Source organism: Sus scrofa, chromosome 16 (genome assembly GCF_054392235.1).
Source record: "Sus scrofa isolate SSC_HxYL_T2T_F1_AM1 chromosome 16, Sscrofa_HxYL_maternal_Yorkshire_Landrace_v2.0, whole genome shotgun sequence".
Classification (NCBI taxonomy): domain Eukaryota; kingdom Metazoa; phylum Chordata; class Mammalia; order Artiodactyla; family Suidae; genus Sus; species Sus scrofa.
In genome coordinates, this window is record NC_139398.1 from 16,180,770 (window position 1) to 16,205,715 (window position 24,946).

General features: G+C 46.4%; 1 protein-coding gene across 2 annotated transcripts in view; it reads right to left on the reverse strand.

The window, feature by feature from the left end:
• The window catches only part of ANKH (ANKH inorganic pyrophosphate transport regulator), a 165,525-nt gene that overhangs the window by 18,875 nt on the left and 121,704 nt on the right, over positions 1-24,946 (reverse strand). Inside the window, exons 7-9 of one of the 2 annotated variants that reach the window (XR_014830779.1) lie at positions 22,584-22,676; positions 17,680-17,945; positions 12,683-15,005 (exon numbers count right to left, since the gene is read on the reverse strand). Coding sequence is in view for 1 of the 2 variants with exons in the window: in XM_003359727.6 (XP_003359775.2) it covers positions 17,850-17,945; positions 22,584-22,676 (189 nt within the window). In the remaining variant the exon portion in view is untranslated. Of the gene's footprint in view, positions 1-12,682; positions 15,006-17,679; positions 17,946-22,583; positions 22,677-24,946 lie in introns of those variants that run through there. The other variant, XM_003359727.6, reaches the window with a different exon arrangement.

Consider the following 24,946-nt stretch of genomic DNA (forward strand, 5'->3'; position numbering starts at 1 on the left):
TTCAAGGAACGGAACCAAAACACCAGAGGATTCAGAAGCCAGGCTGTGAAAAGGTATTAAAATGGGCTTTTGTGTTTGAAGGGCTACCACGTGGAAGGGGGATTAGATGGGCTCGTTAGCAAAGAGGGCAGATGAGGACGAGCCCCTGACCATCGCTGTCTGAGGGAAGTTGCATTCTGTCTTCATAGCCTCCTCCCCTCCCAGATACTCAGTTACTTCTGTACTTTGTTTTGTTTGCTTGCTTTTTGGCCATGGCTGTGGCACGCACAGGCTCCCAGGCCAGAGATTGAACCAGAGCCACAATAGCGACACAGCAGTGACAATGCTGAGTCCCCAACTGCTAGGCCACCAGAGAACTCTGTTTACTTCTGTAGGTTTGATTCTACAGGGACCTACTGATTCCTGGAGCAATCAGTCTGTTATTATAACAATGTGCTTTATGTGTGTCTTCACTCAAAAATCAATGATTGGGCACCTGTCCTATCAGGCACTGTGCCAGACGATGGGTCAACAGGGTGGAGGTGACACCAGCCCTCATACAGCCCCCAAGACCAGAGAGCCTTCAGGGGCATGATGGGGGCCTCGGGATCTGAAGGGGAAAGTGGGGGTGGCAGAGGATGGGAAGGCCGTTGACAGCATCCTAGTCAGTGTCCGAAAGCAGGTCAGAGTCACGTCTGCTGGACAAGGAGGCCGGGAGAGGGCTCAGGGAGAAGGGACAGGGTGGGCAGAGGTCTGGGCAGAGAGAACACACAAAGTGGTCCCTCAACACCAAGTGCTCTGCGTGGCTGGGACGGGGAGCAGGAGGACATTGAGATGGGCTTGCTTGTTTTGGGTTTGGGTTACATTGGCTCCAGAGCCGATGAAGAAGCTTTACACCGGCTGTTCCATAAGGTCTGGTTTGGAGGGGAAGTGTGTGGGGCCCCATTGGGGGCTGTGGTGCCTATTTTTTTTTTTTTTTTTTTTTGTCTTTTTAGGGCTGCACCTGTAGCATATGGAAGTTCCCAGGCTAGGGGTCGAATTGGAGCTGCAGCCATTGGCTTACACCACAGCCACAGCAACACGGGATCTGCAACCTACACCACAGCTCACGGCAACGCTGGATCCTCAATCCACTGAGCGAGGCCAGGGATCGAACCCATATCCTCATAGATACTAGTTAGATTCTTAACCTGTGGGGCCTATTGATGGGGTGGCTATGGAAGCAGAGGTAGGGTGATACTTGCGGGGGAAGGAGGAAAGGGAGATCTGAGGGGTTTTAGGAGGCGGCTAAGGTCCCCGGTGCACATCTGAGGAAGGGGCCAAGCCGAGGACAAGCCCACGCTTCCAGCTCTGGCCATACCAGGCAGAGGAGCCTGCTGGTCACTGAAATGGGAACAGAGGGGAGACGGGGTTTAGGGGGCAAGCCATGAACCCCCTCGGGGATAGGCTGAGGAGTCTGTGCTACGGGAAATTGAAGCACATTTGTGCAGAAGGCAGTTAGATGTTTGGGCTTGAAGCTCAGGAGAGAGATCGGAGTCACAGACGCTGATTCAGGAATCAGCTGGACACAGCAATGGAAGCCACGCACGACCTGTAGAAAGAGGGCTTGGGAGGAGGTGGGCAGGGGGCCCAGACAGAGTTCTGATGCTCACTGCTCAGAAGACGGGCATTTCAAGAAGAAACCTGTGAAGGGACACTCAGAGAGGAAGATGGACAAGCAGCCGAGGATGGGGTCACAGAAGCCACAGGAAATGAGCCAAGGATGCAGATGATGGCTTCGACAAATACAGGAGGTGAGAACTGGATGGTGCCCTTGGGGGCTGGGGCATGAGCCAGGGGGACCTCGGGGAGCTTTCTAAGGGGATGACAGGGAACAGTGGCAAGAAGGCAGATCACGGTAACAACCTAGGAAGGAAGCAGGATCCCTCGCCCCTGAAGGAGGAGTAAGGGGGGTGCAGTGGGAGCAGCAGATGGCACAGGTTGGGGGCACAGATGTGGCCAACAGCAGCGGGGAAGGTGGTTGTGAGGTGCATTCACATAATTCTCTCTAGGAGCTTGGATGCCAAGGAGAGGAGAAATGTAGGGGACCTGCTGGCTAAAGACACAATTTTTTTTGGTTTTTTTAGGGCCACACATTGTGCATATGGAAGTTCCCAGGCTAGGGGTTGAATCAGAGCCACAGCTGCTGACCTACGCCACAGCCACAGCAATACAAGATCCGAGCCACATCTGTGACCTACACCATAGCTCACGGCAACGCTGGATCTTGAAGCCACTGAGTGAGGCCAGGGATCAAACCTGCAGCCAATGGGAACTCTGAGACAATGTCAGGTTTGTGACCTGCTGAGCCATAATGAGAACTCCTAAAGACATGATTTCAACATTTAACTTTTTGTTTAAGTTGGGAGCCTTGAGGATATTTAAATGTGGATAGGAAGGAGTGTTTGGAGAGGCAGACATCAGAGAGAGGGAGAAACTGAGACAGGGTCCCTGAAAGGATGAATGGAGCAGCTCAGCTGAGCACGTGCAGAGGAGCCAGCACAGCTGTGTGTGCACAGGGGGCGCTGGGCTGGAGGACAGCTTACTGCAAATGTGGGCCCTTGTCCCAAACAGCATCTCCCTCATCCTCTTTCCTTTTACTTCATTTTTCTCCCCAGCAGCCGGGACTACTTGTAGAAGGCTGTGGAACGGCCACCCAAAGATATACTCCCTCCCTAATCCCCAGAACAAGTATTTATTGCTTTATATGGTAAGAGAGGTGATCAAATGAAGGATATTGAGGTAAGATTACCCAGGCACATCAGGGTGAGCCCTAAATACTATCACAAGGGACTTTGTCATAGTGACTGGCTCACTTTGCTATACCGCAGAAATTGACAGAACATTGTAAGTCAACTATAATAAAAATGTTAAAAATAAATAAATAAAAGCAGGGCAGAATTAAAAAAAAAAAAAAAAAAAAGGAAAGGAAAGGGGGCAGGTGATGTGGAAACAGAGATTGGAGTGATTTCGCCAAGGAATGCTGGCAGTGGAGCTGAAAGTGGCCAGGGATGGATTCTTTTCTAAAGCCGCTGGAGCAGAGTTCCCGTCATGGCTCAGTAGAAACAAATCTGACTAGCATCTATGAGGATGGTAGGTTCAACCCCTGGCCTTGCTCAGTGGGTTAAGGATCCGGCATTGCTGTGACCCATCGTGTAGGTTGCAGATGTGGCTCGGATCTGGCATTGCTGTGGCTGTGGCGTAGGCTGGCAGCAACAGCCCCGATTTGACCTCTAGCCTGGGAACCTCCATATGCCACGGGTGCGGCCCTAAAATGACAACAAAGCAAGCAAACCACTGGAGGGAGTAGGCCCCACTAACACCTTGATTTCAGCCCAGTGAACTGATTTCAATTTCTGGCCTCCAGAACTAGCAAAGAATACATTTCCGCTGTTTTAGGCAGTCAGGTTTATGGTAATTTGTTACAGCAGCCACAGGAAATAGACATACTATCCACCATGACGGTATATGTTAATTGCCTGTCTTCTTCCAGATGGGATAAATTCCCTGAGAGGAAAGCCTTTGTGTGTTTGTTTCACTGTGGTAGCCCTGGGATGGAGCAGGGGCTCAAGCATGTGTCGGAGGAGTAAATATGTACGTGCTCTGTCTCTAGGGAGCTGTGCTGTAAACACAGAATCGCTCAGCATCACCATCCCACTGCAAGTGTTCCATCAACCATCTCACCGCAAGTGTCCCAGGCTTTAGATGCAGTTGGCGATGCATCCGTGTGTGGCTTCAACATCTTTCCTTACTGGCATTTCTAATATTTGGTTGGCATGTGCAGATCGAAGCCAGAGGACTAAATATGCCAGTTTCTCTCTCTCTGCACTCACAGTGGCTTGTGGGTAACTGGCATTTCTGAATTAGCAAGATGACCAAAGGCATGGTCAGCACCTGGGATTGGAGGCTATAAACAGGAAGGGGCTGGGGGTTTGGGGTTAGTAGATGCAAACCATTCCATTTAGAATGGATAGACAATAAGGTTCTACTGTACAGCACAGGGACTATATCCAATCTCTTGAGATAAAACATGACGGAAGATGGTATGAGAAAAAGAATGTGTGTGTGTGTATACATACATATATATACACACACACACACACACACACACACATGTATATAGTCACACACATATATGTACAAACACACATTCTTTTTCTCATATTATCTTCCATCATGTTATATATATAACCCAGTCATATATATGGGTTACTTTGCTGTAGTGCAGATACTGGCACAACATTGTGAGTCAAATATACTTTAATTAAAAAACAATTAAAAAAAAAAAAAACAAAAAACCAAAAACCTCCCCCAAAACCCAGGAAGGGTTGATGGGACATGGAAGAGCTTTCTCAAGTTGCAGGAGAAAAATGGGCACATATATATGTGTCTCGTGGACAGGTAGGGTCTGTCTAGAGAAGGTATGCATAAATCTATCAAGAAGTTGAATTTATATTATTTTAAACACCAAAAAAAAAACCATAGAAATTTGGAAGGGTATTACATATATATTACTAGAAAAATTCATAAAATTAATCACTACCTTTGAATCTACCAGCAGCCATTCACTTATAGGTGCAGCCTTCTTTCCTTATGGGGAGTCCCACATACCTGGGGACGGCGGTGGAGGAGAGGGTTGGCACTCTCTGCTTCCAGCATGCCAGGCGCTATACTAAACTTTGAAAAGTCTTGGGTATTTTTATCATGCCTGCATGGCAGCTGGGGAAGCCAAGGCTTACAGTTTTCAGTGACCATCCAGCTGGTGAGTGGGTGAAGCAGGATTTGAACCCAAGCCCCGGGGCTTCAGGGCCGCCTCCATGAACACTGTGTTGGGTAGCTCAGAATTCATGCCTCAGCTAATCCCTTTTCCTGGGCCCTTCCCCCCCCCACCCCCCGCCTCCAACCCATCCCCGTTAAATCAAAATCTGAAAAGAAGGTGGTTAAGTGTCACAGGAGCCCAGGGCCATTTGGCACGAGGCACAGTCCTGCGTCTGAACCCATCTCGGGTTCAGAGGGGCCGGCTCTGGCATGTGCAGCACGGCTCTCAAAATCCTCTTGTTTCTGTTGGTAAGGGCCAATTCATTTGTCAAGCCACGTGGGTTAAGAGCCATCTCTGCGAGAGGATTAAAGGCGGGCCTTTGAAAACTGTCTGGTACCCGATTCACAGTCAGTATGTTTCTGGGGCACGATTATTTGCTACGCGTGCTTTTCCTCAGTGTCGCACTGTGGTTCTGTGAGGCTTGCCCTGGCCTCAGAAAGTACACAGAGACCCCTGGAGTGATCTCATGGCACAATTCAATCGTGTTTCCCTCACTGCCTGAACGCGCAGCGCTCCTGCCCAGAACTGGAAATGCAGGAAAACTCTTTAGGATACAATAAAGACCATTTCCAGCAAAGGCCATGTATCAGTTAGTTGAAAGAGACTCTACTTTCCCAGGCACCCTCCTAATCTGCCTGCAGGTGCAGGAGACACCTAAGCATGGGGAGAAATAAAGCCAATTAAACTAGCCGCTCACTGTTTCCATGGAACATCTCTTTTCTTGTATTTCCAGATTCCCCAGGTGAGAATCTGAGTCCAAGATCTGCTTAGAAATCTTCATGCAGGTCAGCTGTGTCCAAACTTAGGTGTTTAATTATATGCTTTTGGGGGGGGGACGAAGGTGAGGAGTGGCATGGCATCGGATGGAAGTATCAGTGTTTATGTTACTTTACTTTTCGGGGACAAACCTCCTTGTGACCAGAATGATATTGGATAATTTTCTTGCTTTCTTCAGATAGCTTTCTTGCAGCATATGGAAATTCACAGGCTAGGGGTTGAATCAGAGCTGCAGCTGCCGGCCTACGTACGCCACAGCCACAGCAACATGGGATCCAAGCTGTGTTGGAGACTTACACCATAGCTCAGGGCAACGCCAGATCCTGACCCACTGAGCGAGGCCGGGGATCAAACCTGCATTCTCATGGATGCTAGTTGGATTTGCTTCTGTTGTGCCACAACGGGAATTGCCTGGTTGTTTTCTCTTGTTTCTGGGTCCAGTGCCCTCTGGTTTCACTCAACACAAAATGACCAGTTAAGATATCAAGCAGCGTTTCATGTCCTCACAGGCTGATTTCAATACATCCATTCAGTGTTTTTTGAGATAATTTACAAACTGAAGTTTCGAGCTATTTTACATGGGCTTTGCTGACTCCTCCTACATGTCTCATCCATGTTAATCGACAGGACATCAAGGCTTCAGGCCACCAGGAAGGTGCTTGTGTTCAGGACCCAAAGCACCCGAGAGCAAGAGCAGGTGCAGAACACCGAGCAGCCACGAACGCCTCAGGCTGTTTTGTCCATGAGGCTCATCATGGTCATTGTCCGGAGGGTCTGGACCACATATCTCACCAAACTGATGTCTGGGTCTTACACACTGCGAATGTGTCCACCGGTTAAGAAGAAAAATACTCCCCTATGGCTTCTGTCTTTAAGCTGAGACAAATAAAAATGATTTTTTAAAAAAAGTTACAGGGAATCATCACATATAATTCCTGGAAGATGATGAGTTGGTTACTTGGCTTTTCTGGGAAACAATTCCTGACCACCACCTCCCACTGCTGATTAACCTGCATTTTCACCAGAAAAGCCTGAGGTTGGAGCCTGGGAACCAAACTTGGGATGTAAGCCTGGGGTCCAGCAGACAGCTAGGGACGGTGCAGAAACCACAGGCCAACTAGGACTCCTCTGCAGGTGCAGTGTCTTCCCCCTGATTCCCAAACCCCTTCAGGTGGTGGCCTTGCACCATTTCTTTATAGAAAGCAGGTGTGTACGGACAGGAGAAACGGAAACTAAGTAATTTTTACAATACTGCGCCAAATCAGAAACCACTTATAATGTTTATGCGGGAAGCAGTAGAATGGATCAAGGCTTTGAGACAATTTGGGAGGATACACACAACTGGATGAAATACTAGCAACTTCATTTGTTTCCGGAAACTCGGGAACACGTTTCAGCCTTTCACGGTTAGTGACGGTAGGTTCTGCAAGGGCTGGGGTGAGATGCACTGGATTGTTCAACGAATGGAAAGCAGAAAAACCCCGAAAAGCAAAGCAACCTAAATTGAACACCTACGGCTACTGGATGCTATGATGTTAACAACCCCTCCTCCACTAGCAAGGACCTAATTAAGCACATCATTGAGTTCAGTGCTGACCTGCATGAACGATATTTCTAAGTAAAGCTTACACTCAGATTCTCACCTGCAGAAACTGGAAAGGCACGAATAGAGATGTCTTATGGAAACAGTGTGTGGAGAATTTAAAAAGAAAGTAAATCGGTTGTATAGTTAGGTCTGATCAATCCATGTGGCCTTAAATGACAAGAAGATGCCTTTGTTTCAGAAACACTAGGGTATAAGTCTGCTAGGGCTGCTGTAACAAAGTACCATGAATCAGGCAGCTTAGTGCAATGAGTCCTGGAGTGACAGCAATCGCTGGGATCGAGGTGTGGGCAGGACCACGCCCCCTCGCTCCGATGTGGCGCCCTCCCTGTGTGCTGGTCTGTGGCACATCCCCGTCCTCTAAGAACACCAGTCAGACTGGATTAGGGATCCACCTTCCTCACCCACCAGGACCTCAAGTAAGACCACATTTGGAGGCACTGGAGGTTATGATTTCAACATAGAAATCTGGGGCAGACACAATTCAATCCACAGCAATCAGAATAGAAAACTCAGGGTTGGTGGCAGATTTGCACTTTCCTTTTTCTACCATCTACAGATGTCAAAAAACAAGGCTCAGATGGAACCAGAGTAAAAACCCATTTAAATTCTTTTTTTAAAATAACTAGATCCATAAGTCTACAACAGCTCCTGGCCTCAGATACCCTTTCATCCTATTGTGTGAGGTGCTGTGTTTTGATGGCAAGGTCCCTTTCTCTCTCTGCCATAAGTGACAGCAACACACACACCAACACTATCACCAGCACCAAGGAGTAGTCTCCAGTTGTCGAAGCTGAGGGAGGCCAGTGGGATGTAGCCTGGAGGCCCTGGGACAGTCCTGTGACATTGACATCATGTAATTGGTCTTGGAAGGACTGGCGGGGTCCTGGGGGACTGGGAGGGCTCTAGGGGGTCTTTAGGGACTTCCCATTCTTCTTGTCTGTCTATTGCTCTCACCTCCATCACTCTGCTCTATTTCCTTTGACTCTCAACCTCCCTGTTCTTTTTCTGACCCGTGGGCTCTCCGCTTGTCCTTCTGACCTGCCCTCTCCACCTCTCTCACATTGTCTCTCTCCTTTTTCTGCTCTTTGCTCTTCCCCTCCACCATCTCTGGGTTCAGCCTCTCTGGGTATGACTGTGTAGGTTGTTCACTGCACAAAAGCGCCTTGCTGGCTCTGCCTGCCAACTTCCACTGGGAGCCATGCCCATTTCCATTTTGTAAAAGGGGGTTGGGGAGGCCTCAGCAGCAGCCAAGCCTGTGCTTTGCAATGATTCTTCCCCACCCCCTTTGCAGCAGAGGGACCTCCTCTCTCTTGGCAACGGCTCCCCCAAACTAGAGCAGCAGGGAACTTAAGAAAACACCAAATGTTTTAAAAATGCCACTATGAAGTCAAAATGGAAACTGGTCAACTAAAATCACCTAAAACTATTAAAACTTCTCCATTTAATATGATCTGCTATGAACTTGAGAAAAAGGTTTTTTTTTTTTTTTTTTTTTTTTTTTTTTTAAACCCACATGTTTGGGGTCAGTTGGCAAGTTTTGTAAATTTACTAAGCCAATCTATTGGCTTCACCAAAATGGCCTAACATCCAGGACCATGGAAGTCTGTTATTTTTTTGGGGGGTGCTTCCCTGCACCAAAAAAGGTTTTTGAAAAGACACATCCTACCCAGATTAGTGGTTTCTATTTTATCCCCAAATCTGGAATCTGGGAGGGAATCACTATAAGTCCCAAAGGGTTTACAAGAGGCTATTTCTTTTTGTCTTTTTTGGGCCACGCCTGTGGCATATGGAGGTTCCTAGGCTAGGGGTCAAATCGCCTATGCCAGAGCCACAGCAATGCAGGATCTGAGCCACATCTGCAACCTACACCACAGTTCACAGCAACACCGGATCCTTAACCCACTGAGCAAGGCCGGGGATAGAACCCAAGACCTCATGGATGCTTGTTGGGTTCGTTAACCACTGAGCCACGACTCAAATTCCAAGGCTGTGTTTTTTTTTTTTTTCTTTTTTAGGGTTGCAACTGTGGCATATGGAAGTTCCCCGGGCTAGGGATCGAATTGGAGCTGCAGCTGCCAGCCTTCAGCCACCACGATGCAGGATCCATAGGTCGAATCTGTGAACTGTGCTGCAGCTTGTGCTAATGCTGGATCCTCAACCCAATGAGCGAGGCTGGGGGTGGAACCCTCATCTCCATGGATACCAGTTAGGTTCTTAACCCCCTGAGCCACAACGGGAACTTCGTGTCTGTGTTTCTGTGAGCTTAGCATTACCAGCTCCTTTCCCCAAGACGAAGGAAAGCTGTTCCTGCTTCCTTATCACAGGCTTGTTGCCATTACCCTCTGTCTGTGACCACCACGACTGTCCAGTAGAGAAAGGCAGTCTTTTAGGATACACTAATCATCAGACTTTATAGTCAGTCACATAAGCCATGGAGACTGAAGCTCCACCGGAAGAAGGTTCAGGGCAAAACTGGCTGTTTGCTTCTGACCCCAGAACCAGCTGCTGTCTTGTGCTTTGTGGTCCTGCCTTCTCCTGTGAGGCTGATTGCTGGTCTGTGATGCTGTGTCCTCCATGTGGCCACCACACAGGCTCCCACCACATGGTATAGTATCTGAAGCTGCTCTTCCACATTGATTTAAACTGTACTTTTTTTTTTTGGCTGTGGTGTGCAGTGCCTTGATGTGTGGTCTCAATTCCCAGACCAGGGATTGAACCCAGGCTGCAGTGATGAAAGTAATGAGTCCTAACCACCAAACCACCAGGGGACTCCCTGAATTGTAATTTTTGGGGGTTTGTTTTTTTAGGGCCGCACCTGCAGCATATGGAAGTTCCTGGGCTAGGGGTTGAATCGGAGCTGCAGCTCCCAGCCTACACCACAGCCACAGCCCACGGCAATGCCGGATCTGAGCCCCACCTGTGACCTATATACCACAGCTCACGGCAATGCCATATCCTTAATCCACTGGGTGAGGTCAGGGATCGAACCTGCATCCTCATGGATACTAGTCGGGTTCTTAACCCGCTAAGCCACAATGGGAACTCCCATATCTTTGAACTTTGTGCTCCTTCACCCCAAACGGTAGTGTGCCAGTTTGCAGTTACCTTGGCAGCCCTGGTTTGCACTGTGTCTGCTCCTTTGTTGCCACTGAGGGGATTACATCTTATCTGACACTTTCTATAATTTTGAAGCTAATCTTTTGGATCCACTAAAGTGCCACCTTTCCTCACCCTCACTCCTCACATGGTCTAAATAAGTCATTCAGCGCTTTGCCAAGCATTCCTAAAGGCGCTTGGAAGGAAGGAAAACAAGATGCTACTTGGAAAATACTTTTACTTTCCTACTGTACATGCCTCCTGAATCCACTTCCTTTTCCAGCGGGGAGGAAGGCATTTGCTGCTTGTCTTGAAGCCCAGTGGCTCTAACAAACCCTAGATGAGAAGATGAGGGAAGAACCAACGTTTGGAGTAGGATGGATATGCTAAATTTACATTAAAAATCTGTACTAGAGAACGAACACATTTGTGGGCTGTGGCACGCTTACCTGGCAGTCTCCTATGAACTGTTGAAAGAACTTTTCACCAGCAAAGGCAGATGCCAAAGCCAAATGCCAGGGTCTGAAAGTAGCCTATTCTGAACACAGGATGCGTTCTTGTTCTGGAGAGTATATGTTTTTCTTTGGAACCCGGTTAGCATCCCTGGATCACTGAGGGTCTGTGGGGGTCATGGGGTCAGTTCTTCCCAAAGTCCCAGGGGGAAGAGCCAGCGTGCTCCAAGGACCAGAGCCTGGGGAAGTGCTCTAATCCTAGGTGATGCCTAGAAAGCTGTCAAACCATCAGAAGGCTCATATTTTGAAGGGACTGTCATCCACTGGAATAAACATGATGTGCCGATCTTAAGTGCTCTGCTATGTTCATTTCCTGACACTAAGAAATTTCAAAATTAAAAAGCTGAAAACAGACTTGAGAGTTAAGGGCCTCTTAAAAGCTTTTAAAATAGGATCACCTGAGTATAAATAAGGAGACTGTTGCTCATGAGGGGTGGGTGCCATGGGCACCTTTCTGGTCTTTATCTCACGGTTAATCATTAATTGATTCATGTGTCTGTGTTATCGTGTCCCTTCTGTGGCAGGCAGGATTCTGGGCCATGGGGATAAAAGATGACTAAGCCACAGATCCTGCCTTGGAAGCTCAGAGCCAAGGAGGACTAATAGACGTGGAGAATGAATATGTTAAGTGCTATAAAAAAGTATGTACACATTATAGCAACAGCATAGCATTGAATTTAGAGGGAGAAAAAAACCTTTTTTTTTCTTTTTTCTTCCTTCCTTCCTTCTTCTTGCTTGCTTCCTTAGCATATGGAAGTTCCCAGGCTAGGGGTCAAATTGGAGCTGCTAGCCTACACAACAGCCACAGCAACGCAGGATCCGAGCTGCATCTGGGACCTACACCACAGCCTGGCTCATGTCAATGCTGCATTCTTAACCGACTGAGTGAAGCCAGGGATTGAACCTGTATCCTCATGGATGCTAGTAGGGTTCATTACCATTGAGCCACAATGGGAACTCCCTCTATCTATCTTTTAATGACAGTTCTAGCCAAGATGTTGGCCAACGGATTGTCTTATTATAAAGATAATGTATATGAGACACACCCTAAGCTGTAAACTCAAATATTACTATTTTTAGTGTTGAAGAAACTGCTTCAAGCATGGCAGCAGGGCCAGATTGCTGTTCCTGCCCCATGGAAACAGCACAGCATGGAGGAAAGGGCCCTAGAGAATAAGCCTGGAAGGCTGGCTTCTAGCAGATGCTATTACAAGCATTATCTCAGAGATACTGCAAGTTTGGGTCTAGACCACCCCACAGTAAAGCAAATATTGTAATAAAGTGAGTCACAAGAATTTTTTGGTTTCCCACTGCATATAAAAGTTATATTTACACTATATTATAGCCTATTAAATGTCCAATTGTGTTATGTCTAAAGAACCAATGTACATCCTTTAATTTAAAAATACTTCCTAGCCATAGCAATCAGACAAGAAAAATAAATAAAAGGTATCCATGTTGGAAGAGAAGAGGTAAAATTGTATATATGCAAGAGGTAAAATTTATGCAGATGACATGATGCTATATATAGAAAATCCTAAAGACTCCACACAAAAACTATTAGAACCGATAAGCAAATTCAACAAGGTAGCAGGATACAAGATTAAAATACAGAAATCTGTTACATTTCCCTACACTAACAATAAAGTATCAGAAAGGGAAACTAAAAAAAAATCACTTTTAAAACCACTTAGGAATAAGTGTACTTAAAGTGTAATAAAGGTACTCAGGAATAAGCCTGACTAAAGAGGTAAAAGATTAATATACTGAGAACTATAAAACATTGATAAAAGAAATAGAAGATGATTCAAATAAATGGAAAGATATCCCATACTACTGGATTGGAAGAACTAATTTTTTTTTTCTGCTTTTTGCTTTTTAGGGCCACACCTGCAGCACATGGAAGTTCCCAGGCTAGGGGTCAAATTGGAGCTACAGCTGCTGGCCTACACCACAGCCACAGCAACTTGGGATCTGAGCCACATCTGTGACCTACACCACAGCTCACAGCAGTGCTGGATCCCTGACCCATTGGGCAAGGCCAGGGATTGAACCTGCATCATCAGGGGTCCTAGTTGGTTTTGCTACCTCTGAGCCATGACGGGAACTCTGGAAGAATTAATATTGTTAAAATAGTTATACTACCCAAAGCAATCTACAGATTTAATGCAATCCCCATCAAATTACTCATGACATTTTCCCAGAACTAGAACAAAAATCCAAAAATTTATTTGGAACCGTAAAAGACTCAGAATTGCCAAAGCAATCCTGAGGAAAATGAGCAAAGCAAGAGGAATAACTGTCCCAGATTTCAGACAATATTACAAAAATACAGTAATCAAAACAGTGTGGACTCAATGGAAAAAAAATAGGGAGTCTAGAAATAAACCTACACACCTATAGTCAATTAATCTCTGACGAGGGAGGCAAGAACATACAATAGAGAAAATACAGTCTCTTTGGCAAGCGGTGTTGGGAACTCTTGACAACTGCATGTAAATCAATGAAGTTAGAACATCCCTTCATACCATACACACAAAAGAACTCAAAATGGCTTAAAGACTTAACTATATACAACATGACACCCTAAGACTCCTAGAAGAAAATAGGCAAAACATTCTCCAATATAAATTGCACCATTGTTTGCTTTGGTCAATCTCCCAAGGCAATAGAAATGACAACAAAAATAAACAAATGGAACCAAATCAAACTTATAAGCTTTTGCACAACAAAGAAAGACATAAATAAAATGAAAAAACCTACAGACTGGGAGAAAATATTTGCAAACAATGTGACTGACAAGGGTTTAAGTTCCAAAATATACAAACAGCTCATACTACTCAATAACAAAAAATCCTAAACAAACCAATCAAAAAATAGATAAGACCTAAATAGACATTTCTCCAACAAGGACATACAGATGGCCAATAGGCACATGAAAAGATGCTCAACATTGCTAATTATTAGAGAAATGCATATCAAAACTACAGTGAGGTATTACCTCACACCAGTCAGAATGGCCATCATTAACAAGTCTATAAACAACAGATGCTGGAAATGGTGTGGAGAAAAGGGAAGCCTTCTGTACTGTTGGTGGGAATGTAAATTGATGCAGTCACTATAGAGAACAGTATAGAGGCTTCTTAAAAAACTAAAAATAGAACTACCACATGATCCAGCAATCACACTCCTGGTCATATATTCAGACAAAGCTCTAATTCAAAAAGATACCTGCACCCCAATATTCACAGCAGCATTATCTACAATAGCCAAGATATGGAAGCAACCTAAGTGTCCATCAATAGATGAATGGATAAAGAAAATGTGGTACATATATACAATGGGATAATACTTAGCCATAAAGAAATGAAATAATATCATTTGCAGCAACATGGGTGGACCTAGAAATTATCATACTAACTGAAGTAAATCAAAGACAAATATCATATGCTACAACTTATATGTGGAATCTAAAATATGATACAAATACCTTTAATTACAAAACAGAAACAGGCTCACAAATCTATGGTCACCAAAGGGGACGGCCACGGGTGTCGGGGGAGGGGGGATAAATTAGGAGATTGGGATTAGCAGATACACATATAAAATAGATAATCAACAAGGTCCTCCTGTACAGCAAAGGGAACTATATATTCAATATCCTATAATAAACCACAGTGGAAAAGAATATGAAAACAAAGGTATAAATGTATGTATAACTAAATCACTTTGCTGTACACCAATAACTAACACAACACCGTAAATCAATTATACTTCAATTAAAAAAATTAAAAAATACTTCATTGCTAAAAAACCATCATCTGACAATGCGGGGCTGCCACAAAACTTCAATTAGTAAAAAATGTACTACCTGGGAAAGTGCAATAAAGTGACATATGTCTATATGGGTGCTGGAGCAAGTCACTTATCTTCTCTGAGTCATTCATTTCCTTTACTAAGAAATTATGAGGGAGTTCCCGTCGTGGCGCAGTGGTTAACGAATCCGACTAGGAACCATGAGGTTGCGGGTTCGGTGCCTGCGCTTGCTCAGTGGGTTAACGATCTGGTGTTGCTGTGAGCTGTGGTGTAGGTTGCAGACGCGGCTCAGATCCTGCGTTGCTGTGGCTCTGGCGTTGGCCGGTGGCTACAGCTCTGATTAGACCCCTAGCCTGGGAACCTCCATATGCCGCGGAAGCAGCCCAAAGAAATAGCAAAAAAAAAAAAAAAAAAAGACAAAAAAAAAAAAAAAAAGAAATTATGAGATTTGATCAGTTCATCTCCCAGTTCCTTTCCAACACAGGAGTTTTTTTTTTTTCTTTTTACAGCTGCACCTGTGGCATATGGAAGTTCCTGGGCTAGGGGTCAAATCAGAGCTGCAGCTGACAGCCTACAGCACAGCCACAGCAATACCAGATCTGAGTCGCATCCGCAATTGACACTCCAGCTTGCAGCAATGCTAGATCCTTAACCCGCTGGGAGAGGGCAGGGATCGAACCTGCATCCTGACAGAGACAAAGTCTGGCTCCTTAACCCACGGAGCCAAAATGGGAACTCCCCAACAAAAGATTCTGAGTCTCTATTTCTATGGTGACAAATCTCCCCTGAGAGACATCTAGTTACAGATGGTAGGATCAGAATAATTAAATAAAATCTTTATGGGAAATCAACGCGTGTTTCTAGATCTTTTGTAGTTATTTCCAAACAAACGTATTGCTCTCGTTTTAGAGGCATAGATTAATTGCCTGTGAACTGAAGGGGGAAAGGAATATCCTTAAACTCAGTCTGGTAAAGTTCTCCATTGGACTCAACTGTAGCTGAGGGAGGCTGTTTAAATGGAGCAAGAGAGAGAGGAGCCTGACTCAGAGCCAGCAACAACGAAAATCTTCTAGCTCTCAAGCCGGATGAGGGCCAAGTCACAGAACCTGGCATCCAAACCAACTCAACTTTCAACTTCCAGTCACTTAACATGCTCTCCAAAAGCTTAGGTCTGTTCCTGAAATAGAAATGGTCTCTGTTTTTCCTAAAACACTCCTTTAAACGGTTTCAAAGTTGTGCAGTGTTTTGCTAATATTTAGGGGAACTATGGAAAAACTTGCACGCCCTAGGGAGAAATAGTGTAACCAGGAGAGTAGAGTTGCCTGGGTAACCTGCCCTGACTCTCAGGTAGGCAGGCTATCAGATTCCCCCCACACCTGGAATATGCTTTTGACACCCCCTCCTGATTTTATGAGGGACAGACTGAGAGGGCACGGCCAGGTTGAGGTGACAAGTGACTGAGGATGCAAGGTCATGACTCCATGTCAGCGGTGTTAGGTGACGGGCTATGTATCTTGTGTTGCCCTTGATACAATCTACTCAGGTGTTGAATCGATGGATCAAATATTAAGCTGTGGGTTTTGTAAAAAAAAAAAAAAAAAAAATCCATAAAAGATTTAAAATGTGGGAGGGCTTGATTTTAACGGACCCACGATTGGGGCTCATCTATTAAGTGGTTCTTCTGATAATGGTTAGAAGGATAAGGTCACTGTGTTCTTGCCCTTAGCACAGCCCAACACCTCCTATTGCCTTACTGCCTCGTTATCCATCATTTATGACGGCAACTGCACACATCCAGGCATTTTTGTTACAACCTTACATTGTACTATAAAAATGGAGACTTTCTACAGAACAAGTGTGGTTACAACAACAATGAACCAAGTCCAAAATACCCACAGTCCTTTCTTTTTTTTTGGCAAGAAATAGATTTATTACCATAGGATGCTTGTGAGAGATGCAAGTGGGCAGGCAAGGAAGCTCTGCCCCATATTCCTTTTTAGAATCTCTTCTCTTTTCCCTCTTTAGAACCCAAAGGGCACAGTCTTATAATGTAAAGTTGTCTATAAGTGTTACTATTATTGCCTTGCTACTGTTGATAAAGACTATTACAGTCTTAAATTATATATCACTGTGCTTTGGATTACAGAGCATGGAGGATTTTTTTCCACGTTTTGTGAATGTTATCTCCTACATTTGAATTACCCAAGGGAGTTGATAAAGAAAGGATGGGTGCTGTTTAAGATTGTGCACAGAGTTACCACGTTGGCGCAGTGGGTTAAGGATCTGACTGCAGTGGCTGGGGTTGCTGCAGAGGTGTGGGTTCTAGTCCTGGCCTGGGAACTTCCAAAAGCCCCCAGGTGTGGCCAAAGGAAAAAAAAAAAAAAGACTGCACAGAGTCAGTGACATGCCTTGCCAACAGTGAAGTGTTATCCAGGCTTGTTTACTGCATCCTTAAAGATGCTACAAGGTTGGGATTCAGTAGGTGCGAGATAATATGTGTTGAATGATAAATAAATCAGTAGGAGACATCCATGTAAATGTATGACAAAAAGAACTTTTACCACCAAAATTACATTTGGCAAAGGGACATTGACTCTGGCTGTTTAAAAATGGGCTAGGAATTATTCAGTAAAGACAGTATTATTAAAATTAAAGGCAAAGCCTGCCTTTCATCAGAATGTTAGAAGTCCTAGAAACGCCAGAAGCTGACCATCTATTCTTAGATTCAGTGATCTCTTTGAATAACAATTGTTCATATTTTGGGATGAAAATATCTTAAAGGGGTTTTTACCTATAACCTAGCGAAACATCACATTAGGGACGACAAGACTTCTCCCTTTAAAATGACAATTTCCCACAGAAATAGACTCACAGAAAACAAACTTATGGTTACCAAAGGGGAAAGGGGAGGCGGATAAATTAGGAGTTTGGGATAACAGATACACACTACTATATATAAAATAGACAACCAGCAAAGTCCTATGTAGAGCTCAAGGAACTATAACCTATAGTAATAACCTATAATGGAAAAGAACCTGAAAAAGAATAAACACACACACACACACACACATAACTGACTCATTGCGCTGTACACCTGAAACTAATACAACATTGCAAATCAACGATACTTCAATTAAAAAAACAGTAATTCTGCCCTTTCCAAAGACAAAAACAGAAGCGGGGGCAGAGGTGGGTCTCTCCTTACCGTTAGCGACAAGGCCATGCAGACAAACGTGAACTTCTTGATGTGGGCTGCCGTGACCGTGTTGCTTGTGCTCACCGCTTTATTGCTGGGGTTATTCTGGGGGAAAGAAAAGGCTCCGGGTTATCCTTGGGTGACCACACGTGCATCCCGCAGAGCATCTCATTTCTGTTTTATATGCTTCATCTGAAGCAGCGATGTCAAGGGACACCTTGGAAGACAGCTGTCACTTAGTGTCTCTCAGACAGTTGTCAAGTTTCCGGATGGGAACGCTAACCAGAGGGAGTCTGCACTGAGTGCCTGGCAGTGTCTCCTGAATAAGTCCCCTCTCCTTGGCGCCAGGCGCCCACGCAGCCTGTCCAGGGCCCTGACCACCCTGGAGCTCTGCAGACAGGGGAGGCGACTAGGCCTGTATTTGGGGGCAGGTGTCTTGGTGCGTGTTCGCTCTCTGAAATAAAGCACTGGGTGTCTCACCCATCTCCTTAGCTCCTGCAACTTGGCACAATCTGTCTCCACTAGAGACGATGCTCAAAAAGCCCTTGCTGGAGTTCCTGTTGTGGCTCAGCAGTAATGAACCTGACTAGTATCCATGACGAGGCAGGTTTGATCCCTGGCCTCGATCAGTGGGTTAAGGATGCAGTTGCCATGAGCCGCGGTGTAGGTTGCAGACAAGTCTTGGATCCAGAGTTGCTGTGGCTGTGGTGTAGGCTGGTAGCTGTAGCTCTGATTCGACCCCTGGCCTGCGAACTTCCATATGCCTCGGGTGTGGCCCTAAAAAGTAAAAAAAAAAAAAAAAAAAAAAAAAAAGGCTTTGTTAGGTTGAAATTTAAGCAAATGATGCCAAGGGCTCAGAGGTCCTCTGACATATCCCCAAGGCCTGCTGAGGCCACCCCAGCGTCAGTGCTAAGTGCACCTCTGGCCCTTGACCATGAACAGCAGTGCAGAAAAAACAACGCCCACCTCGGTGTGTTAGTCCCTGAGCTGACTCACAAAAACAAATCTCAAGCCCCTAGCTCCCACATCCCACCTAAGGAAAGATACACAGCAGAGGTGTTACAGGTTCCACTTGCAAAGGAGCTTCTGGTGTTTCCTTCCCTTCAGAGGGAAGGCAATCTCCCGAATCCCTTCCCCTTGCAAACACCAGCGGCACAAACCTCTGCAGGGGTTTATATTTTCTTAACTCTGGTCCTCAAAGCACATCCGCTTTTTTGAAAAACAGACCCTGGTCATAGCGACGTGCAAGTCACAATGGGTTAAACGTTCCTCTGGCTCCGCATCCCCCAGGGATCTCCAAGGGTGAGGCCCCGGTGGAGAGAAGGAGAAGGAGGGGGAGAAGGAGGCCATGCTGGAAGGAATTAGGGACTTCCAAATGCACGTGCCACCCGTGGTGACAGCCACGGGCCCCTGCTTCCTTCAGGCACACTTTTATTTTTATTATTATTATTTTTTTTGTCTTTTTGCCTTTTCTAGGGCCACTTCTGCGGCATATGGAGGTTCCCAGGCTAGGGGTCCAGTCAGAGCTGTAGTCACCGGCCTACGCCAGAGCCACAGCAACGTGGGATCCGAGTCGTGTCTGCAACCTACACCACAGCTCACGGCAACGCTGGATCCTTAACCCGCTGAGCAAGGCCAGGGATTGAACCTGAAACCTCATGGTTCCTAGTCGGATTCGTTAACCACTGAGCCATGACGGGAAGTCCAAAGCACACTTTTATTTTTAAAACAGCAAACATTTCTGCCAGTATGGCTGGACTACACTAGCATGTATCACTAGATTAACACCTGTGTTTCTTTGTTGTTGTTGGTGATGTTGTTTTGCTTTTTAGGGTCAGACCCATAGCATATGGAAGTTCCCAGGCCAGGGGGTAAATCGGAGCTACAGCCGCCCACCTAAACCACAGCCACAGCAATGCAGGATCTGAGCTGCGTCTGCAACCTAAACCATAGCTCACAGCAATGCCAGATCCTTAACCCAGGGATCAAACCCGCATCCTCATGGATACTAGTTGGGTTTGTAATCCACTGAGCCACAATGGAAACTCCTAGCAGTTGTGTTTCGTTTTGTTTGCCCAATCTGCTCTTTCGTGGGAACATTCTCTTTTGCAGATGATAACCAAACACTGCAGAGAATTTGGATCAGTGGAAATGCCCTCCCAGCAGGCTCTTTAGCTAGAAACAGCCGAAGTTATTCCAGAAATTTTCAGTCTCTTATTCTGGAACCCACAAGGAGGCTAAGGACTTTAACTGTCAATGCAGCAAATTCTGGCAGTCCACACGGAGGTGTCTAAGATTTGGGTGAATGGATGGCATTCATGGAAGTGGCTCTGAGTGGCCCAGTGGAATGTATGGAAACAATGGGGGAGGTTCCAAAAGGGACTCTGAACAACTCCAGCATCTGGCTAGAGGTCCGCTCGTTGAAGGAATTTCATAGCACCTAACCTCTGTGATCATGAATAAAACAGTGTTTTTCTTGGATGCGCTTAGTGAAACTGTATAGAGCTGAATTGTTAAATTTTATTATTTCAAGGGAGCCAAAAACAATTTCTGAGGGGACGCTCACAGCCAGGAGGTTCTGACACTTAGAACCTGAAATTGAGTTTTATTATATAATCTGGCTCTCCAAGAGCTAGTCATTTTGCAAGAACACGTATCTGGCTTGGTTTTTGAGCATTTACTTCTATACACATGTTCCTTGACATGAAGACACTGATTTCTGTCAACGATTGGGTGAAACCCATTCAGACACACACAGGTCTCTTCTGAAGGGACTCACGCTCTCTAAAGCCCACGCTCAAGGCCTGGGAAGCAGGAATGAAAGCGATTTTTTTTTTTCTTTTTATGGCTGCACCCATGGCATGTGGAAGTTCCCAGGCTAGGGGCTGAATCAGTGTTACTGCTGTCGGCCTACACCACAGCCACATCGATGTAAGATCCAAGTCGAGTCTGTGACCTAGAGCACAGCTCATGGCAATGCGGGATCCTTAACCCACTGAGCAAGGCCAGGGATCAAACCCATATCCCCATGGATCCTAGTCGGGTTTGTTAACCGCTAAGTCACCACAGGAACCCTGGAACAAAGGGGATTTTTTAGGAGACGCTTGCTCTGCATCCTAAAGCTGGCAGTCGGTGGAGGGGGCGGCTCATGGTTTACTGGGCAAGTTCCACACCAGTAAAGAGTTCTGGGCAACACCACTACCCTCTCTAGTTCCATTCTTTTTTTCCTTTTGGCTGGACCTGTGGCATGTGCAAGTTCCCAGGCCAGGAAATCGAACCCACACCTCCACAGCGACCTGGGTTGCCACAGTCAGGTTCTTAACCCACTGCACCCCAGCAGGAACTCCAACACCACTACTCTCTCTCATGTTAGGCTTGGAGGGGCGGCCCCTGAAGCTCTTGGAGATGGGTTCCCATCATGGGTGATTGATTATGGGGTGGGAGTAGAGGCAGGTTTTCTGCTGGGCACCCTTGGGGGAAAAAGACTTCCCCTCCTCACCTTCTGTTGGTCTTGTTGGGATCAGATTAAATGATATAGGCCATGGCTCTGAGCTAGTTCTACAGAAATTCAAGGCTAATCAGTTGCTATGAAGAGTGCAAGGGGCAGATTGTTTGCTTTTTTCCATTTCCAAACACTGCACACGGTCTTTTGGGGGATATATTTTTCTACGTATTTGTGTAGGATAAAAGTCTCCAGGGTCAAACAATTTAGCTTTTGTGAAACAGATATTTCTCCAATGATGTGCAGGTCAGTCCTGAGCTGGCCTCAGGTTACGGCTGCGTCAGCAACTATGGGAGGACTGAGCAGCTGTCACCTGAGGCTTTTAGCTGGAATAAGTCTGCTGCATCCCACCAGCCTGAACCCACGGCTGCTGCATGGACACCTTTGGCGGGTATGGACTCTGGCACCCTGTAGGAGGGCTGTAAGCTCATGGACTCAAGCACACAACTTCCTGTCTGTACCTTCACATCTGCTATGAGGTCAGTAAAGGATTGGTTTAAGTAAAAAGAACAAACCAGGAGTTTCTGTCGTGGCACAGAGTAAACAAATCCGACTAGGAACCATGAAGTTGTGGGTTCGATTTCTGGCCTCAATCAGTGGGCTAAGGATCCAGCATGAGCTGTGGTGTAGGTTGCAGATGTGGCTCGGATCTGATGTTGCTGTGGCTCTGGTGTAGGCTGGCAGCTGTAGCTCCGATTTGACCCAGAGCCTGGGAAACTCCCTATGCCATGGGTGCGGCCCTAAAAAGCAAAAACAAAAAAACAAAACAAACAAAACCAAAAAAACCCAGAGGAGTTCCCGTTGTGGTGCAGTGGGTTAAAGGATCTGGCGTTGCCACAGCTGCAACTCAGATTCATTCCGTGGCGCAGCAACATCCATACGCCATGGGTGCGGCCTTAAAAACAAAACAAAACAGACCGCAGAAACAAGATCCAACATATTAAAATTTTTTGAGAGTGCAATTTCCCTTTCGCAAGTAATTTCTCAACAGGAGTAGCCTGGGAGTGAGTATCAGTCTGCAGAGGCATCATGGGAGCAGAATCACAGCAAGCAAAAATTGTCTCTGTTATTTTCAGAGGGAACTATTCCACAACCACCGCCACTGGCCCCAGCGCCACATTAACCTTACAGGGGGAGGTGAGAGTTGAGAAAGTGAAGCTGTCTCTTATCGGAGATCCCTGTCTATCAAACACTAATTTTAAAGAGTATGTTTCAGAAGCCATGCCGCACTAGATCCTTACCTTGTCAAAAGCGGGGTAGACAGCGCGGATTTCCGTCAACCAGCCATAGGGCATGTGACCCACGGGGTATGTGGCTGTCAAAATGGCCACGGCCTGCAAGAGGAAGAGGCGGCAGTTAGGAGGGGAACCGCAGAGAGCATCTCCCAGCAGCTGGCTGGTGTCTGTCACGTAGCAGAGCAAGCTGTGTCAGGTGTGGCCCACTGACGGGTCCCTCCACCCTGGGTCACGGTATGGCCAGCCCCAGGATGGCCCTGGAGTGGGAGGAAGTGGCAGGTGCCCCCCTGCATCCCAGGCAGTGTGCTGAGTAGCCCTGGGCGTGCACCTGAGACCAGGAGGATGAGTCTCGTTTTACGCGAATCCAACAAGGAACGGGTTCGATGGCTGCTTGAGGAGCCAGGATTTCAACCCAGGTGCAACTGACTCTGCCAAAGAGCCACGGCGAACCCTCTGGTCCAGCCAGATTCCCAAGTCTCAAGGTGATTCTGAGCCCCACCCCTGCGCTGTGGCTACTTTTCACTCTGGGTCCGAGTCCCAGACCTTTGCTGCCCTACAAGGAGGCTGACGGTGCACGCTGGTCGATGGTGTTGTGGGATTTCCTTCCAAATTGATGCACTTCCAAATCATTCAGCCAGGAGAGCCCAATCTGGATGTTTAACTTAAGAAAGCTCAATGACTACTTCTCATAGGAAGCCAAACAGTTTCTTCCAGGAAAATGAGAGTCTCTTTTCTCATGTGAAGGACAAAGAAGAAGAATGAAAACCGAGCATCTAGCCCTACATCGTGGCAAAGGTCCCCTGTCTAACTGGCAAAGGCGTGTTGGGCTTCTTCATTAACACAGCAGTGATGCCAGGAACATAAGCAAAGCTAAGTCCCCGTCAGGTGAAGAAACCTAGTCCTGTGAGGAGCATGTGATGGACCCAAGACCCCTGGAATCAGGTGGACTCGGATCCAACCCCATGTCATCACTGCCCAGCTGTGCAAAGCACTAACCTGCTTAGGGCCCCCTTTCTATTCCTCCAGCAGGACGGTGAGAATAACAGTACCCATCACTCAGGGTTGTTGGGAGTCAATGAAATGTAAGTGAGTGCGAATGTATCAGAGGCAGCCAATCCATGTCAGCTCTGCCTCCCACCCCAACATGCTATGTCTATGCCCCTGAGGTCCATTTAGAAATGGCTCAAATATATCATTTGCCTTGTTTTTTTCTAAGGGGAAGGTAGAATTCTATTCATCACACAGGTGATTGGGAGGTGGGGGTCCCGTGCTTTTTACTGGGCAACTGAAGCTGAACTATGTAAGTAAAAAAGCTGCTATGTCACAGAAGCCATCCCAGATGACATTCATGATTCAAAAAACAACACCCAGGAAGCTGCAGAGGCAAGAGAAATCATTTGCTTGTGATTTATATGCTCCTCTTTCCAACACGCGCTGCTTCCCGGGACATGGAAACGGGCAGGAGACCCCAACCTGAAAACATGCTGACAGAGCAGTCAAGGGCGACGCATCAACAGGAGGCCCTCATGAGCCACCCTCAGCCTTCCTGAAGGATCAGCAGTTCCAGAGACAGAACTAATTCTCCAGAGGGCAGCGGAGGAGGAAACAAATGAAGTCATTCTATTTGTTCATACCACACTCGAAAGATGGAAAAAAGTGCTTCCACTCTTTTTGGAGGAGCTTCCAGTTTTCAGATCAATTTCTTGAGTTGGGAGAACATACTGGAGCCCCCCGCCCTGCCACTGGAGGAGGGCAAATTGCCAAGGAGCACACAAAGCCACTGAGGGCTGGCAGCACAGGCAGGAGATGAGAAGGCACAGGAAAGAAGTGGCAGGTCAGAACGGAGGCATCAGCCTTCACTCTCTGGCTGCCCTCCCGTCCGCCACTGCGCATGGCAGGTTCCATCATCCTCTGCGGCTACGGTGAGGAGGCATCACCCTGGGAGACTGGGGAGGCCACGGGATGCAGACATAAAATCTGGATTCTAACATGAGCCCAGCTTCCTGTGTGTTCTGAGTTCTGACCAGGGTTTCCTCATATGGTAAAAGAGAAGGGCAGATGAGATATTTTCTTCCATGCTCATAAAATATAAAACCACTTGATTCTAAGTCACGGATGGAGATCTTCAAGGCCTCCTTGTGGGACCGTGTTACATAATTTTTTAAAAAAATTGAAGTACAGTTGATTTACCATGTTGTGTCAATTTCTGCTGTACAGCAAAGTGACACAACATATGCATACATTCCATTTCTTAGATTATCTTCCATCATGGTCTGTTCTGAGAGTGTGTCACAAAAGTTAACATCACAGAATTTCTTGAGCTCTCAAGATGGATTAGAAGCAAGCTGGTCATCCGACTCCCCCACCTC